This window comes from Lycium barbarum, chromosome 8 (genome assembly GCF_019175385.1).
Source record: "Lycium barbarum isolate Lr01 chromosome 8, ASM1917538v2, whole genome shotgun sequence".
In the NCBI taxonomy this organism is placed as follows: Eukaryota; Viridiplantae; Streptophyta; class Magnoliopsida; order Solanales; family Solanaceae; genus Lycium; species Lycium barbarum.
The window spans coordinates 13436615-13456752 of NC_083344.1; the positions used below are offsets into that span (position 1 = coordinate 13436615).

General features: G+C 38.9%; 1 protein-coding gene across 1 annotated transcript; it reads left to right on the forward strand.

Moving 5' to 3' along the window:
* The first annotated feature begins 13730 nt into the window (after positions 1 to 13730).
* LOC132607698 (uncharacterized mitochondrial protein AtMg00820-like) lies at positions 13731 to 14099 on the forward strand. Its single transcript, XM_060321782.1, has one exon. It carries the CDS (start codon positions 13731 to 13733, stop codon positions 14097 to 14099), a length of 369 nt encoding a protein of 122 aa, XP_060177765.1.
* Positions 14100 to 20138: the final 6039 nt, after the last annotated feature.

Consider the following 20138-nt stretch of genomic DNA (forward strand, 5'->3'; position numbering starts at 1 on the left):
TTGCCTTCTCGATTTTGTCTATTCTTGCCTCAAAGAGCATTTCCATATTGTCCAGTTCGGGAGAAGAGCCGATATGGGTGACATGGTCATGAAAAGTGACATTTGGTTGTACGGGATGGATCACAGGAGCTCCTGTTGCCCGAGGGACTTGATAAGCATTTGTGTTTGTAGTGTGAGCGGGTGTTTGAAAAGCTGGTGTTTGGTGGGAGGAATTCCCCACATGGGTGGTATTTTGGCGTAGTGGAGTTTGAAAAGTATCCCCAGTCTGGGTCTGTGGGAAATGGTCAGGAATTGGTAAGTCCAGGTTTAGGAAAGCAGGTGGAGGTCTTCTAGCCTCAGCATTAGTAGCATTTTCCTTTTCGGCCCTCAGGCGGGCTGCTTCTTCTCTAGCTTCAGCCAATTGCCTCATTAGCAAGTTAACAACCTCTTCCAAAGGCATTCCAGTTATGTCAGTTGTTGGGGTACCTTCGACTAAAGCAGTTTTGTTTGGTAGCAGAGTCTCAGGCATGTTTTCTTCTTGAGGGTTTAAGGATATTGCGACAGCTTTCGATCGAGTAACTGGTGCCGCGAATCGACCCCTGTCTATAAGGGAAATATCTCAAAAACTCCAAGTTATCGTTAGATTTAAGCACGAAACACAAGATATCACGTTATTTGCAGTTTGTAGCACATAGATTCATATATTTTATTTCAACTCTTGACTGATTCACATTCCAAGGGTATTTTGGTCTTTTTGTGTTTTTGGGGATATTGATTTTTGGTAAGTGGTTTTCATGGTTGATTTGCTTCTACCCATCCTGTACTAAGGGGGGATTTGGATTTTTATTATAAAAGGACTGAGTCTTAAATAGACTGCCTACGTATCCCACCAAAGGGAAATCAGGTCCATCCGTAGTTCAGGCATACACAGAAAAGGTTTTTTTTTCTATGCTACCCAAAACTTAGTTTTCCTACCCTGAACAGGCCTTAAGTAGGCTTCCCACATATCGCCAATCGGACATCAGGTTAGCATGATTCCGTTTACATAAAAAGGGAAAGGGATACTCTATCTTATTGAAGCAGTAAAGGGATACTTATGTTTTTCTACCCAACCATACTGAGCAGGTCTTCATTGTCTTCTTTATCTCCATCTTCTATCCTAGTCTTCCCGCGACAATCCAAACAAAGCCTTCATTCACGAGGCATGCCAATTCACACTTGAAATCCACACATTCTTCAATGTCGTGGCCAGGGCGGCCATGGTGATACACACAAACCCTTTCTCTTAAAGATCCTGGGCGACCCTGATAAGTTTGTGGCACTTCTCTTATCTTCTTCGCGCTACATAGTAGGGAGTGAATCCTGGCATATAACTCCTCGAATTTAGAGAAGTCGCTCCTCCAGAACCTAACCTTTGATATCTTTTCTGGATGATTCCTTCCTTGGTCATGGGTTAGAAAAGAATGGGACCCTATAGTTGGCTAATTCTCCCTTGGTCAATCCATTGGATAAGTTTCGTTCCTCCACACTCATTGTTTGTATGGCCTGACTGACTTCGATGGTAGAGGCATTTTCTGTAAATCATAGAAGGAGCACATAGCGGCAACAAATTTGGGCTTTGTGCATACACTCTAAACTTCCCAAAGTCTCCAAGAGTTCTTGTTTGGACAATTCTACTGGCGCACCCCAATTGTGTGATCTTGTGCCCTTAAGAACAATTGTGCATGAAACTGGAGGTTCCTCTAGCTGCAATTCGTGCGGGTCTCCATAGACTTTCAGATTGGGGATAAGCAGTTTGTCATCTCCATATGGTATAGGGTCAATCCCTTTTTGTTGACTGAGTGGGACATAACTCCCAAGTGGTGCTTCAGGCGCTTTTCCCCGCTTTACCCGATTGGAAGGGTGCTGCTTAGTAATCTCCTCAACACAAGCTAGGAGAGTTTCTGCTTCATTCATTTTCTCATTGGCTGCCTTAGTAGTTTGGACCGCTTCTATCATTCTAGCAGTGGCCAGGGCCATTCTATCGTCCCATTGTCAGTTTTTCTCACTTGTCCCATTCATGTTCACGTCATCACTAACTAGGTTGACGTAAGGAGAAGTTTCACCCATGTTGTCTGAAGTCTCCATTTCCTATTAGCAAATCAAACTTTTAAAAGTGGAGCTAAATTTGTTTTAGGGATGTTTCCTTGGTTTTCCTTTTAGGCAGTGTCCGAAATATGGACCAATCAAGAGTTTTAACAATATATATGATTTTCACACAAAGCAGCTATATCAAGTAAGCATTTAGATAATATATAATTCGTTTTCCTATAACTCGTTGCTCTGAGGCTACTAGCGTATGAAGTAGAATTCTGCCATCTGTAAAATAAATATATTGTTCCCAAAAAAATTTCCAGTGCTTTTCATTAACAGTATCTTCCCAAGTGGGATTACAAGGCTTTTAAAGTAAAATTCTATAATCAAAAGTCCACTCCACGGACAGAAATCTGCTCTCTATCATCTCGCGCCTTCTTGGCCCTTCGAAGGGCGGTCTGAATGGCTACATTGGCTGGCTTCAATGCTATCCCGATCCGCTGACCGCTCTGATCGTCAGGCAATGACGTCCCCGTATCTATGGCCCTTTTAACAAAAGTGTCTAGCCATTCTAAACTCTTCAATGAGGTATCTGCCTCGTCTGTTTTTGCTTGATGATCCATTTCTCTTCCTTCTACTGGTCGTTTCATTCTTCTAACCTGAATTGCATTCACTGCTTCCCTATCCTCTAGAAATTTGTACAGATACGGTCCTGGAGCGACAGTACCAACTATCTCAGTCCTAAGCCACTCGTAGTAGTTTTCGTCATGACTTGGATCGGTTGGATCTCCATCCAACTTATCATCCTTTATCACATTCTTCCAATCTTTCTGAGCATCTTTTATACCTTCGATACGACCCTCTTCATAATCTCGTACAAACTCACCTCTATTACCCAGATTTGGAATAACCTGTCTCATACCAAACTGTCTAAGTACTCTCAATGGTACGTAGGGTCTGATTCCCCTAATGCCCACAAGCGGTAGATATGGACGCCTACGGCTCTTAACACAAACAGTCTTGGGATGAAAATCAGGTACCCTCTACCTAATATGTTCTTCTCTCGGTCTGGAAAAGATGTGAGCCCATCCTCTTTTATCTTGAACCCCAAAAGGCATAGCAGTGACTCCCAAGTCATTCTCTCTCAGGGCCGGATCTAGGCGGGTAGATAAACTGTTCCTATCTAAATACTTAAGTATCCACCATTGGACTAAGAGGTTGCAACCTTGGAAGTAGTAATAATGGTTGCGGCACTTTCCCAAAGCCCGGTATATATCTGATAAGATAATAGGGATGATGTCAAAATATATGGTAAGCTCATTCATTGTAACTCCCCTAAGAACAACATGGGCAACAAAGACAACTCGGGTGTCAATAGCTAGGGAGGCATTTTGTGGAAACACCATGGTTCCCAATAGGCAGGTGATAAAGGCTAGTATTTGATTAGCTTCCCAGGACTGGGGTGAAGAAAACTCAAGAATGTGATTTTCGTACCCGAGCTTGGATGAATACCTCCTGTAAAATCTCTGAAGGCTATAATGGGTCCTTGTGCCTAATCAGCCTTGTCGATAGCAAATATGTCTTTGATTTCTTTTGGGGTTGGTTTGTGAGGGATAAGGATATTTTGAGCTACCTTCTTTCTGGATCTGTTAGCACTTCCTACGCTTTCCAAGACATCTCTAATTTCTTCTAAAGTAGGAGTCATCTCTATTTCTCCAAATCTGAACACCATTCTGTCATTGTCCCAATAACCAGTAACAATCTCTAGCAGACCCGGATCCCCAGTCATATCCATCAACGAAGGTAGATGCCCTATACAACCCTTTATCTTTTTCTTTTGATCATTAGTGAAATCTTCCCACCACATCACTAAACCTGGTGGTGGACCCACAACCATATCAAATTGCATATCAGGAGACATCTACAAGACAGAACACTATTAGTTACGCGCCCCCAGGAACCGTTTTTTAATTCACACATGGCACAATAATGCTTCCAACTAGCAAATAGTGGGATGCAGTGTCTTCAAGTTTTTACACCGTCTGAACACAGTAAGGTGTCTTTCCTGTCCGATTCAGGTAGGTCTGAGATATTCAAACCGGTCTATGGTCAGCATGCGCTATATCAGTAAGGATTTGGCTTCGCTCTACGCTAGTTATTCTAGAGTGTTTTTTCAAGAAAATGACACAAGTTACCCAAGCGGACAAGCAGAGGGCGGGCTCTCTAAGGCTGTGGGATGACCGCATGCCCACTCGACCTTAGAGACCTTCAAAGAATATAGCAAAAGGCTTTTTAGTGAAGGTATAACCACAGCTCATCCCGCGTCGTCACCCTTGGAAAAAATGTAAAATAAATGTCAGGAGTGGAGGAGTATGCATGCATGAATGACAGTTATATTTTGAGGAAATTTAAACACATAAAAAATTTATATCACTTAAACAATTTATATCATACAAGACACACAAATTATTGGAATCTTTATGGTTAGAACCTTAAATTTTCCCTAGCGGAGTCGCCATCTGTCGAGGTTCTATTTTTTCCAATTCCTATTTGCACTTGCCTCATTTTAAAAGGAAAGTGTCCCGGGGAAGTACGGTTGTCAATCATACCGGGAAAAAGGAAAACATATACTTCTACTTGGATGGTACTCTAAACGGATATTATTTTAGAGTCGCCACCTAATTTTTAGGAAATTAAGAAAAACCAGTTCGAAAAGGGTTCATTTAAAACGGTTTTAAAAAGAATCCTAATCTAACCAAAGTTCGCGTAAGGGTTCTGGTGATCCCTCGGGGAAAGTGTTAGGCATCCCGGCATTAAGGATCTGTAAAATACGGTTGACCTACGGGTTCTAATAGTATGCCTTTGTAGATATAAATTGTTTATGGTGAAAAAATTGTTTCAGTTTTATATTTCCATAACAAAAGATTTTAGTCATTCATGCGGAATATATCACGTTTCAAGAAAACAAAAGTGGTAAAATTTTGCCCAAAATTGGGCATTTAGGGTGTCGGACCAGAATACTTAGGCTAATACCCGAAGGCTCTTAACCTAAGTAGGACTCTACGTAAGTCCACCCAAAAATAGTTTGGAAAAATATTTTTTAAGTATAGAAAATAATTTTTAGAAAAATATAATTTTAGGCATACTATTATAGTCCATATATTAATAGTATTCTACATATATAGTTCATTTTTACTCTATCTTTTGCCAAGTTTTAGTCAAGTTTTATTTTTTAGTCTAAGTCTAAATAATGATAATTGGTCCCACAAGTTCTGAACATTAGACCAAATCAGTTCATTCGTCAAAGTTCATAGGTTTCATAAATGTTCAAATCAGTTCACAATTTATAAAATTCGGTCGTTTTAATCCAATTTTCTTGCTAAAACTGTCCGTTATTATTTAAAAGTTGCAGGTTGTATTAATTTCCCAAAATCGATTTTTGCATAGTATAAAAAGTGAGTTTTGGAAACTTTAGGCATGGGATAATCTTTAACGGCTCCAATTTACATAAAAATTGCACCAATAATAATTTAAAGTACATAATAAAATAAAGATAGAGAGATTGGGCCGACCAAGCCCAAAATGAGGGGGTATTTATGCAATTGGGTTCATCTTAAATCCAACGTATGCTCCATTTCGCACCAAGAGAAAGGTTGACTCGATCTATATGCGTTAATGAGCCCCGTTGGGGCCCACCAACAGATTTTAGGTGGACAAAGACATAGAAGGGTACACTTAACATTAGAATACATCAATGGATTAAATTAGGTAAAAGAATTAAAAGGCTACAATAATTATTACAATGCCGAAAAATTAATTACAACACTATTGGGCCAAGCCCCAAATATAATGATCAAAAACATCAGCTAAAAGAGATAATAGGATAACCCAGATGAGATGCAAGCCCTACAGTAATGGTAATGGCCCAAAGGAAATACCTAAAAATTTCTAAGTGTCAAGAGTCATTATACACTTGATATACACCCAGTATATGCCTAATGGAGAGCAAAACCATAATGGCATACCCTCCTTGTATACTCAGTATACACCTTACTTAATCACTTTAGTTTCCAGAATCAAAACTAGAATGAAATCCGCAGGAACTTTGTTTTCTAACCAAGAACTTTTGACTACTAATTGGTTCTAAGGTATAGTAAATTTCCGCTAATCAGTGATCTACAACACCCAAAAGGACTAATTTATTCACTTATACTGCACTTAAGGTCTTAACACTGATGCACACATAGGTCTAGAGGGGTGTCAAGTCACCAAGTTAAGCAAAGCAAAGTGTTTGAAGATTCCAAATGACACCGCAGCCACAACAACAAGAATATAGTCACAAATAGAGGGTTCAAAGTGATAGGGGGAAAGCAATAAAAATGCCAGAAAAGAGCAGAGTAAAGTCATGTCAAACCAAAGCCAGAGAAAACCAGGGCAAGGCATGAATCCTATGCTAGTTCCCAGAAACAAAGTCAACAAATGCACATAAGATTCAGGGCACTTGAACTCTTGAAAGATTAACTAAGTAAGCTACAAATCTTTCATATTCTCATTTTAAACAAATCCTCAACCTAGACAGTCTCAAAACTCACCAACAGGTTCAAGAGGCTTTTTTTTTTTATCTTCATGTACTTAGCAGGATTTAGAAATCTTACGTCACAAGGGTCTCAACTAATCACAAGAATCATTTCAGTAAATAGCCAATCTCATAAAGCATTAACAGGATTCTCAAATAATGGTTTATGCTTAGTCTTATTCAGAATTTGAACACAGAAGTCCAACACAAAAGGTAGAAATCAAGTAGGGATCACACTAGGGTACAAAGAGTAGTCAAGACAGGATCAACAAGTTCACAGAGATCAGGAGGGAGCATGAACCTATCCTAGGTGTAGATATGAGTCAATTAAAGTAACAGCAAGTCACATATAATGGGAGGTTCACATGGAAACAATTACAAGTCCGAAGAGGCTTTAAATTGTGACCATAAAGGGTCATAATACTATCCCAAGCACAAAACATCACACTTAGTCTAAACAAAGCAAGAAAGAGTAGGAATCACGTACATGTATGTCTGTGGAATTCCCAAACAAGTAACAAAGCAGGTATAAGCAAACAAGTACTTTGTTTATTTTTTAAAGCAACTTTTAGTCTCAGTTTTAGCATGATACTAAGTTCAATAAAATTCAAATCTTAATCAAACTCATAGCGCAGTTTCAGAAGGGAAGTTTAGCCAAGGATCAAGTCTCAAAGAAATCAAACACACAGAGGGGAAAGAGAAATAACATGAGATGCTATTAAGTTCAAAAAAAAATTATACTTTCTAGGTTCAGTTAGTCTTCTTACATTTCTACTTATCCAACCAACAAGAGCACATTAAATCTACTTATTCATCCCTCAAATTCCAAGTAAAGACATAAAACAGTTTTCATGATAATCTAGATGAATGACTAGTAAAAAAAAAAAAGAACAAGTTATTGTCACAAGAAATAGATCTACACACAATAGTTTAAGAGGTTGATCAAGTGAAAACACTTTCATAGATTCCAATTAATTTCAAGTATAAACCTAATGAAAGAAAATAGAAATTCCAAAACAGAAAGCTACATCTAGATGATCATGGAAAAGTATTCTTATAACATAACAGCTTCCTTCAAAAAGAAAGGGACAGAATTAAGCTATCTCCTATTAGCTTTCTTAATTAGTCAAACTTATCAGTCCAAACAAGATTCAAAGAGAGTTCGAAACAGTATCATAGAGGTTTAAAGGCGAGATCACACACTAGATAAAACTGAGAAAAGCAGCCAAGCTAAACAACAAAGGTAGTTTCACCTTTCCAAAATGCTTACAGTTCTCTTTTCAAGCTCTTGCAATCAATTTTCCAGAACAGCAATAAGTTTCCAGTCTTGACTTAGCATCTCTTATAGGGGCAACCTAAAGACCAAAGAGGGATTCAAACTCCAACTCCAAGTAAATACATCCCGTTTTATCTTCAAAAACCTCTTTCTAATACTTTCTTTTTTATATATATCTACGTATATTGACTGAATATCTATAGGATTTATAGTATTTTTCCCCGGAATGTTTTTTGCATATATAGTGTGTATATATTGTGTATATAATTTGGTATAGCTCTTAGGTTTTACGCTTATGCTCTTAGATTTCAGAAAAAATGGAAGACCCCTCTCTTCATCTCTCCACTCTCTATTTATAGATTTGTTTTAGGGAATTCTAGGAATGGAAATGGACACCTAGCCCTAGATTTTCCCCCCAAAACCCCCATATTTATGTATCTCCAAAAAATTCGAATTTCCAACAGATAAGACCACAAAAAAATGACAAGTAATTGTACCCTATAATCCACGAAATTCAATAAAAATCAGAAATACTAGGATAGTACGAATACAGCAAATTTTGTACCATTTTAACGGTACAATTGTACCAAATGGTACTATGAAGATAAAATCCCCAAATTTACACCTTAACCGTGAAGCATCTAGGAAATTCCCCCTAGATTCCTTATTTTAAATGCACATGGTACAAAAGATGGCCTACAGTTCAAGGCCCTGCCCATGGCAACCATGTACACATAAGGAATCCGAGTAAAAACCTAGTAATTCAATTTAAGCATAAAAAAATAAATTCGAATGAAAATAAACCTGAAAATCATGAGTATTCATGATTGGGCATAAAACCCCTCAAGAATTTGGCCAGAAATGGCCGAAAATCACCGTGAAACACCACCAGGGGCGGCAAAACCCTAGCCCTAACAAAATCTCCATTGACGAAGAGAGAGACAGAGTAAAACAAATTGAGACTGCGAGGGGGGGGGGGGGCTAAAGTTTATCTTATTAAACTTCCCCTACCCTTTTTAATAACACCCCCCCCCCCCCTCCCCTTCCCTCAATTTAAAATAAATAAAGAGTAAACATTATGGATACACATATAACTAAATAAAATACTTATTTAGGCTAATTAAATTTAGAACCCGTTAATTTAAAATATTAGCTTCAAAACAAGCCTAATATTGATATAGTTCCGAGGAATATTTAAAAATGTGAAAAAATGCAATCAACATGAGCGGTAATCTATACGTCATCTTAATTAACAATTTTCTCGTATTAGACGGAGCGGGATATGTATTTATTTTTAAATGACTAGTAATTTTCTTACAATTGTCAATTTTTACAGAATAATAATTAAATGTCGATTTTTGCAATTTTCTCGGGATTTTGAAATTTTAATTTTTTGAGGATGCATCCTTGCTCCATCTTTGACTAGGGAATTTTGAAAAAATTAAAATACGCTTCTTATGAGGCTAAAATTAGGTGTTAATATGGAGCTCATCGTACCAATCCACGAGACTCTACTAGACATGCTCTTGTATTATAGACCGGGTAACCTAGGGCTCTGATACCAACTTATCACGACCCATTTTGACATAAGTCATGCGGGCACTTACCTTTCCCATCTTAGTAAGCGAACCTTCAACCCAACGATAAATAAAGACCTGAATAAATAATCTATCAAGCGGAAAAGAATAAATACGTAAGTCTCACAATATTATATAATAGAATAGTGCAGAATAAGAAATACCCCCAGGGTCTAGTCTAAGTCATACAAGAGCTTTTAATGAAAATTATACAAATCCAGAATAATAATACATAGATGTCTATATCTTAGAATAACAAAATAAGACATATAATGGGAAGAGACTTCAAGGCAGTGAACGTCTGTGCTCACCCTGGGAACTCGCAATAGTGATGAAGATGATAATCAGCCACGAGAGATGGACGCAGAACCAACCTGATACTTTGCATTCATAAAGGAATGCAGCAAGTGCAGGTCAGTACAATACAACGGTACTGGTAGGCATCATCGGCCGACTAAGCATAGCTAACACAATATAGATAATAAAGCAAGATAGGCAGATGAACCAACAAGTATAAGTCACATATAATAGAAGCCAAGTATGCGTCAACGCCTAAGTAGAGCATCTAACCCCAAATGTGCCAAGTCTCAATACATCAAGTCTGAATCCAACATCACAAGTACAACATCAAATCATCTCTAAATCAAGACGTGATGCAATGCAATAATATATGGATTCAATGCAATGCCATGCAAATGTTGTGTACACATGTACTCCGGACAGAAATATCGACATCTCAGTAGCACAACCCAAAGTGACTCGCGAAGTCTAAGTGCCACTCGTCCAGGATCTTTGCCCAATAGACAGACGAGACCTCACATCTTTACCCATGGGGAGTTCTCACCGGCACCACTCTAGAGGACCCACGGAGTCCATGCACTCACTCAATCCACGATTCCGGAACTAACATCGGATATCGGACTCTCACGTCACTCTCATTTATAATCCTAGCCCAGCTCATCACAGTGTTTCATCATTTACCAACAGTGTCTCAACAGTATATCATGAAGAATGAGACTGCATGCAATGCATGTATCAACATCAATAATCATGTTCAATATCACAAGTACCAACAATGGCACGCCAACAATATATCAATATCGCAAGTACCAACAATGGGTACGCCAACAATATCATAATCAATATGGGAAAAGAGATTCCAATATCTACCATCAACACATGGCTTCAAGCCAACATAATAGAACAATCAATCACAACACAATGGGATGGCCAGCCCAAATCACGCAACAGGGCCCAACCTAACACGATATCCAACCCAACTTCATACCCGAAGGTTTACATGTTTTCCCCAATGATATAATCTAAATATATGCTTCGCTATACGAAGTCTCACCAAGGGTAAGCCATAACCTACTTGAATGGCTAAACAGCAAACACCAACAAATTACTCTTTCGCCTTCCCCTTCCGCTGAGCCTCAAGATCAATAAAGTCTAGGCATATTCGAAATCTAGATTAGAAATCATGAAGAACGATACTAATATTGCTATCTTTTAATTTAGGTCAAATCCAATCTTAGAATTTAGGAAAACGGGGCCCATAAGGTCAAAATGGGAAATTCGGGAGCAAAATATCAAATTAAGCACTAGGTGATCATAACCCAACCACTAATTGATGATTTAACTCATGGATTAGCCTAATTTCTAAATGGAAGCAAAACCCCCAAATTTGGGTATATACCCTAACTCTTTGATTCAAGAATTCAATTCTAATAATGGAAAATATAAGATTAACAATCTTAGATTCATCAAAATCTAGCATAAACCCCATCAATTTCACCATTAATAAGCTTAGATAGAACATTCATTATCTTCACTTTTATCTTCTATTACTAAGGGATTATTAAAGGAAGGAGGAATCTATGATGATTAGGATTAATGAAATAGTAAAAGGATTAAGGGAATTTACCACCAAGAATCTTCACTAAAAATCTCCAAGAGTAGATCCTAAGAGTTCTATTTCATAATGGCAATAGATGATAGACTAAGGGCTTATTTAAACACACTTAATGAAGTAACAGGCCCGTTATCACCACGACGGTAATGGGATCGCAATGGCGGCGCCGAAACAGTTCCCAACAGACCGCCCCAGCAGTTTCGGCCAAAATATACTTGGTCGCCCTAGCGGTCACTCCATCGCATCGGCGATGCCATTGGGACGGCACTGGTGCCGCCATTACGAGCACCAGGTACCAGAAATCCCACAAGATTTTTCTAAGTCTAGTACGAAATCCCAAACCACTCCGAAGGCTATCTGCTCATAAACCACCTACACAGACCCACACAAAAATACGCTACGAATGCACTCGTGGCCTCGGAATTTCCAACGGAAGTCTCATTGACCGAGTCTACCCCCGATACCTCATTTTCAATTTCCCAACCCAAGTCCCAAAATGCATTCGAGTGCATTGGGAACTAAACCAGATATACACATAAGTTATAAACGATCATTCGGACCTCTCAAAATTGACGAAATTCCAAAAAAGGTTCGTTTACCCAAAAAGTCAACTTTGGGTCAACTCTTTTTCACTTAAGCACAAAAAGTCACCGAATCAAATCTAGACTCCTCGGGAAGTGTGTCAACAGTCTCCTCATGCCAATAGTGAGCTAATAAATGCTCGAAAAGGGGCAAAAATGCCAGAAAGACTATCACGACCAAACGGGTCGTTACATTTCTGTCTTGCAGGAACAACCCAAGGAGACCTTTAAAAAGGTTATATGGGTAATTGATAGTGGGTGTTCCAGACACATGACTGGAATAATGGAAAATTTTAAATCTGTGAAAAAGATAGATGGAGGCCAAATCAAAGTTGGTGACAATGCAAAAGGAGATGTTGTTGGGGTTGGATGCATCACACTGAACCCCTCATATGACTTAGTGGATGTATACTTGATGAATGGACTCAAGTATAAACTTTTAAGCATCAGTCAACTATGCGATGCAGGTTTCAAAGTACTATTTGATGCTATCAAGTGCATTCTGAGTCACGCTGCAGGAATCCTTAGCATCTTCAATGAAAGGGTAGATAATATGTATGCTCTGAGTAATGTTGATTTTCCTATTCTTACTTGTCTTGCATCTATAGCTAATGATCCATGGCTTTGGCATAGAAAACTAGGACACGCTAGCATGCACATTCTTGAAACACTTTTTAAACTCGATTTAGTTCTTGGTCTTCCTAAACTAAATTTTTCAAAATATCATATATGTGATGTATGTCAATTAGGAAAACAAACTCATACTTCTTTTAAGCCCAAGGATAATGCCAGTACCACCAAGCCTCTTCAATTATTGCATATGGAGCTGTTTGGACCTACTAGAACTGCTAGCATAGGTTGTAAGAAGTATGGATTTGTTACTGTAGATGATTTCTCTAGATTTACATTTTTATTTTTTTAACTCACAAAGACGAAACTTTTGCTCAGTTTGAAATTTTCTGTAAAAAATACAGAGAGAAAAAGGATATTTCATCTCTACCATTCACAGTGATCATGGAAAAGAATTTAAGAACAGGTCATTTGAAGAATTTTGTGCCAGACAAAGATACACTCAGACCTTCTTATCCCCAAGATCTCCTCAACAGAACTGAGTTGCAGAAAGAAAGAATCGATCTCTGCAAGACACTGTACGAACAATGCTCCTAGAACAAGGACTACCAAATCAATTCTGGGCTGAAGCTATAAGTATCGCGTGTCACATTTTGAATAGGTTTCTGATAAGGCCAATGCTAAAGAAAACGCCATATGAGCTACGGAAAGGAAAGCGTCCTAACATAAGCTACTTTCATCCCTTTGGATACAAGTGCTTCATTCACAACAATGGTAAGGACAATCTCAGTTAATTTGATCCTCGCAGTGATGAAGGTATTTTTATGGGATATTCACCCATGAGTAGATCGTTTAGAGTTTACAATAAACGAAACTTATCTATTGAAGAAGTGGTGTTGTATTTATTGATACTAACCCCAGTGTCCAAAATACCAGCTTTACTAATGATGATGCAGGATAAAAGATTGACTTAACAAAGTTGACTACCGAGAGCGTGACAGAATCTACAAAATAAAATAATGAGTCAAAGGATAAATTAGTTAAAGATAATACTAAACAATCGACTCAAGAGGAAAAGAATGCAGATATTATTTCGGGGTCTCAAGTAGTAAACATCCCAATAGAATGGCGAGGTGAAGCAAGCTCCCCAAATGAGTACATTCTTGGAGATCTAAAAGCAAAAATGCAGACTAGATCATCTCTGAAACAAATATCGGCATTCACACTTGTATCAAAGCTTGAGCCCAAGAAAGTTGATGAAGCGCTAAATGATGAATCTTGGACTAAAGCTATGCAGGACGAACTTGATCAGTTCGAAAGAAATCAGGTATGGAAACTTGCTCCCAGACCCAAATATGTTTCTGTTATTGGAACAAAATGGATTTTTCGGAACAAAATGAACGAATCTGGACAAATCGTTATAAACAAAGCAAGACTGGTAGCTGAAGGTTACTCTCAGCAAAAAGATATTGATTATAATGAGAATTTTGCTCCCGTGGCAAGGCTAGAATCCATACGTATTCTCTTGGCATATGCACCTTTCAAACTGTAATGACCCGTTTCGTCGTTACTGTAAAAAATTTCGAAATACCCCTAAACGTGTCCTCCTAGACCCTTCCTTTCGGTAAAATATTTTTGACGGACATATAACCTGGTGGTACCCATTGCATGGAAGAGAACCAAGCATCGAAATTCAATTCAAGGACCCATCTAGACCGCCCTAACGCCCACCTGAGCGCTACAGTGGTGGCGCTCTAGCGGCAGTGGCCCTGTTGAAGCGGTAGGTTGAGGTAGCATTGTTCCGCTGCAGCGTCCCTGAAAGCGCTGCAGTGCTGCCGCCGAAGCGATTGGTCAACCGCTGAAGCAGTACACGCAGTGAAAATTCCCTATTTAAGAAATCATTTCGGGAATTGCCCTAATTTTTTAGTACCCCAATTTCCAGCCGCCCAGTTTGGGAGAAAACCAGAAAAACCTAACATCTAGTCTTGATAGACCCTTCTAATGCCTTCAATTTCACCTTCCATTTAGTAAAATTACTCCTAACCATTTAATTCTTATTACCTAGAGAAGCATCAAGTGGGTGTTCAAGTAATCTAGAGTTGGAAAGATGAAAGGTTAACAACATTTCCACATATCCCCTCTAAACAAACCTTCTGTATTCTTCATCTAGAACAAATTTATAACCTAGATCTCTATATTTCTTCACCTTAAAAATAAGTTCTTCCATGGATTTGGAAATGGCACTTTCTCAAATAAGCTTGAAATTGGAAAATCACCTAGCCTTGTCATGGATGGAATCTAGAAGTGGGTTCAGATCCAAAACCTTCCTTTGTAAATCCAAAGTCTCTTATGAAGGTTATAATGGGTATTTCTATTCTTGGGCCTCACGGTTGTCTCCAAGCTTTGCGTGTGGGTTACGATATGGTGACCAAGTTAAAGGATCAACGGATGTTCGTGGCACCCTCTCGGCTATGAGGTAGGTTATGGATTCCCTTCGGTAGACTCCGATTAGTTTCCCATATCGTTGTGTTAGAAGAAACGGAGATTGCATGTGTAGAAAATCGGAGATTTGGGATGGAATTATAGGATGGTATTGTTGTGTGACTTGTTTGTTTGGGCTTGTGGCCTATAGATTCCTTAGGTGTAGATGTGGTTTTCTTGATTATCGGTGGATTTATGTGACTTGGGAGTAGCGGACGAAACCTATTTTGTGTCTAATGATGAAAACTTCCTGTAATACGTGAATTACTTATGTTATGTTATTAATGGTGAATCTAGCTGCCAAACGAGAGAATAAAATATACCCACGGCTGTGATTGAGTTCTAATTAAGTTGTGACGAACGACTTCGAGTGTAGGGTGAGATTTTTGTCCTAAGCTAATAGGCTGAGTTAAGGAATTGGTAATGATGTATATCAACTGATTGATCTGTTATGTGTAGGGACTAGCCACCCCGTTGTGTTGTGTTGACCGCTTTATTGTGTGGGCTTGAAGCTATGAGTTGTTGGTAGATGTTAGATCATGTTATTCCTCTTGATTTGGATATATTATTGGCATATCCACTATTGGTATTGTGATTTAGATATACTGTTAGCATGCCCACTGTGGGTATTGTGATATGATATGTTGTTGGCGTACCCCATTATTGGTACCTGTGATATTGAACTTGGTTGTTGATGTTGATACACGCATTGCACACATTCTCACTCAGTCATGATGCATGGCTGATACCCGGTGATAATCCAATATCATTGATTGAGTGAAACTGGTATTTTGATAAACTCTTTTACTTGAGTTATTGTGAGAAGGCCGATGTCCGAAGATCAATTCCGGAATCGTTGATTGTATGAAACCGATATTTTGATAAACTCTTTTTACTTGAGTGATTAGGAGAAGGTCGATGTCCGAAGATCAATTCTGAAATCGTTGATTGAGTGAAATAGGTATTTGATGAACTCTTGAGTGATTGTGAAATGGCCGATGTCCAATGATCCATTCCGACATCGTCGTTGCATGGTCGATTCTGATGATATTTTCAAAATCGTTGTTAGTGCATGGACTCCGCTGGTCCCCCAGAGTGGTGCCGGTGAGAACCCCCCGTGGGCAAAGATCTGGGGTCCTGTCTGTCTGTTGGGCAAACATCCGGGATGGGTGGCACTTAGACTTCGTGAGTCACGCTGGGTTTTTCTACAGAGATGTTGATATTTCCATCCGGAGTACGTGTGTACATCTCATTTGAACAGCATTGCATTGCACTCATACACTATTGCATTGCATTGCATTATGGATTGATTCTGAGATGTTTTGGTGACTATACTTGTGATGTTAGCTTTGGGCGTGATTTATGTATACTTGGCACCTTTTGGGGATTAGATGTGTTTCTTAGGCCAGGACGGGTGTTGGGGTCTTGATTTGTTGTTGAACTTGTGAAGTAGCCATAGATCGTCCGGAATATTAGTTACATGTTTAGTCTCTATGTGTCGTAGGATCATGGGTGTTCTAAGATGAGTTGACCGCTAGATTAATACGAATGACTAAATGACTTGCGAATTGTGAGTCTGACTGGTGATTATTGGTGTGAAGTTAAGGATTGAGGGTATTGTTGTACATTGTGTGGTAGATGGACGTATGAATTGGTTGAGTTGTTATCATGCTTGTCTGTGAATTCTATTACCAATATGTGTTACTAACCGTTGTCGGCCTTTTATATAAAACAAAATAAAAGATTTTATTTTCGTCTTTTCTTACCTTAGACAATTTTACACGAAATATGCTTCTCATTTTTATCTTTTAAAACTTCATCGTTTCCCATACCCTAAAATCTCCCTGCCTTCATCATTACACCTAGTCCCTAGGATTGAAGAGACATAACTCTTCAGTCACGTCCTTTCATTTTTTTTATTACCCCTTCCACTTCTTAAAAACTCTACTTAACCCCTCTCTTTCTCACTTCTCTTTCCGCACCCTCTCCTCACTTCATTCTCTCAAAAACCCTCTCTTTCTTTTCTAATCTATCTCTCCCACAATGGTTCAAGTAAAAAGGGAAATTTCAAATTATCGTCGATCAAGTCGGCTACTCCAAACCATCTCTGAAGAGCATGTAGATCTCACAGAGTCCTCCGACGATGATATCATTGGGACTTATTCCAATAATAAATTAAGCATCTCTGCAAGTGCTAAGGAGAATGCATCCAAAAAGACCAAAATAGAGAACCCCGATATTTTTGCACCCGAGGACATGCAACACTTTTGGGGGTTTGCTGAAAAGACTCGTTACAATCTCTTCAAAAAGCGTCGCATTGCAACTGGTAGAATCATCAATCTTGAACAAATTAAGGACATGCATTTCAATGTAAGTTCATTCATCAAAGCCCAAAAATTGCCCCTTGTGTTTCTGCTCTGTGAAAATGAAGTTTTTGAGGAACCTGTTAGTATGTTTTATGCAAATATTCATATGTCAAATATAGTGGAGAACTTGAAATTCTCGTCATGGGAACAGGGTTTGTGATTTATGAATTTCTGTTTGAAAAAAGTTTTTGGAGTTAAGTTTTCTGGAAAAATTGAGCAAGAAAATGGCTGGCCTAAGAATTTTGAAGTCTCTCCTGAGGAAGCTCGTGCTTTTATATTTGAACCTGGCTCTGATTCGTTTGATTTTGGTCCATCAAACCTGTGTTTTATCAATTGCATTCTTGCTCACATTACTGCTACCACTCTATTACCCTGAGTTGGCTCCTTAAGCAATATTACTAATAGGGACGTGTATATGGTATACTATCTACTTAAGAAACACAAAATCAATTGGGTTTTATGGTTTAAAGAATACATGTTTGAAAGTGATGAAGACCCCTCCCCTACTGCTAGCCTTCCTTACAGTATGATTATCTCTCGCATTCTAAAAGACTAGTTTGTGGATCTCATTGACTATCCTACGCAAGAGGTAAACTCCACCTATAATAATCGTGCATTTGCTAGCATGAATTTTGTGCTCTCTAACAATGAATGGACCAAGAAAGATGTATTCAAGGTGAAGTTGAACCAGGTCATGCTCCACCTCTCCCATATGTGGCACAGGAAATTCCTGAGATGAAGCAGCATTTGGGTGTTATGGAAGAAAGCCTCTAGAAGATTCAGAGCTCTCTTGAGAAGGTGATAAGTACCACCAAAGAGGTTGTTAGTGATATTAGTAAGCTGCGGGTTAGCATGGAAGGACTGAAGAAGGATGGTATCAGGACTGTGAACAGGCTGATTGAGTGAGTCGACTCCTTGTCCAGAAACGCCACTACACCCAACACTGATCTCGCTGTGGCCATTCAGAATGCCTATTCAACCCTTTCCAGAAAGGTTGAAACATCTTACAACTCCTTCTCTGATCGCATCATTAATACCCTCAAATACTTTTAGAAGCGGTCATCTTAAGATTGTTGTTGTGCCTACCTGTTGGACAATATATTTTTTATTGTTTTGTGTTGTTCACTGCTGAGGACTTGGTATATCCTCAAAAACTATGATTTGGTTTCTTGGGGATGCTTATGTTCCCCTGACTAGGACAACTTAACTAGTGTGCTGCTTTATGCTATATTATTGTCTGTCTCTGTGTTATGTGACTTTGTATGTTTGTTTGTTTGTTTGTTTATGATAATGCCAAAGGGGGGGGGGGGTGGGGGGGGGGGGAGTACAACCAGCATTAGAAAGCAATCATCACTTGCTCAGGGGGGGGGGGCATTAAAAGAATGCAACAAAAGAATCATTGGAAAGAAACCACCATATGCCCTGGGGGAGCATCAGAACTTTCCATCATATGCTCTGGGGGGGGGGGGGGGGGGGGGGCATCTCCAGTTTAACAGGGAAGTAAACCGTCATATTCCTTTTTGGTTGTCATCATCAAAAAGGGGGAGATTGTTAGCTTTTGCTATATTAATTTATAATATTGGTAGTATTTTAATTATGACATTCTTTACATGTAGGAAAATTCAAAAAGGAAGAAGAAGTCTTCATATGGAAAGAAGTAAGACTCATCACAATCGTAGAACACGAGTCAACTACAAAAGGAAACAAGATTGGTTGAGCCCCACACCAGAAGAAGAAGAAGAGTGCTAGAATCTCTCCACTAAGAAAGAAGACTAATCAAGTCTAGTTGATATCTCTCCACAAGGAAAGAAGACTAATCAAGTCCAGCTGAAAGATGCAAAGCAATAAATCAAATCTCTTCACAAGGAAAGAAGATAATCAAGTTCAGTAAAGGATACAAACCAATCAAGTAAATTTGTACACCGTCTACAGAAAAGGAAAAGAAGTAAAGTACTGTTCAGTGAGCTGAGTCAAGACTACAAAGGAACAAAGAATAAAGATCAATCAGTGGATACCCACAAGATCCCTGATTGAGACAAACTCCCTTGGGTTACCTTAGAGCAAGCAAATTAGAACCAATCAATGGAATGCTTGATTCATTATCATCTGTCAAGATCGCAAAGCAGGACTACTCACAAGTATAGATACAACCCTCACAAGCCGAAGACACTTACAACTTCACTTGGGCAAAAACAACTACTTAATCTTCATCTTGTAAAAGCACTATAGTTAGTCGAGTGTTACGTGTTTAGAAAAGAAAAGAGAGAATAGTTAGCTATACAGGTAGAGGCTGTCATTAGAAGAAAAGTTGGAAACTATCAAAGTTAGAGTCACGATTCACATTGAACCATCTCTGTAATCAAGTTACAAGGGGCTAGATTAGGCACCACACCGGTGATCCGAACCAGTATAAAAACTCACTGTGTTCATTTAGTTTTTGCATTACCTTACTTATCGAACACTGATCACTAAACAAACAGTTTACTTTAGACTAGAACTATCTATCTCTGGTATCAGACTGAGAATTGCAGGAAAGTCAACTATGTCGCATTAGCAGTCGACTTATATACTACTAGCATAATTTACAATTCACCCCCGCCCCCCTCCCCCTTGTGTTTCAATCATCTAGTCAACAACAGGTCAGCTAAGAACCCGGATGAAGATTGAAGGACAACCCCGAAAGTCTATTCTGAGTTCAAGCTCATTTATGATTTCGCCATACCAGAGATAGATAGTTCCAGTCT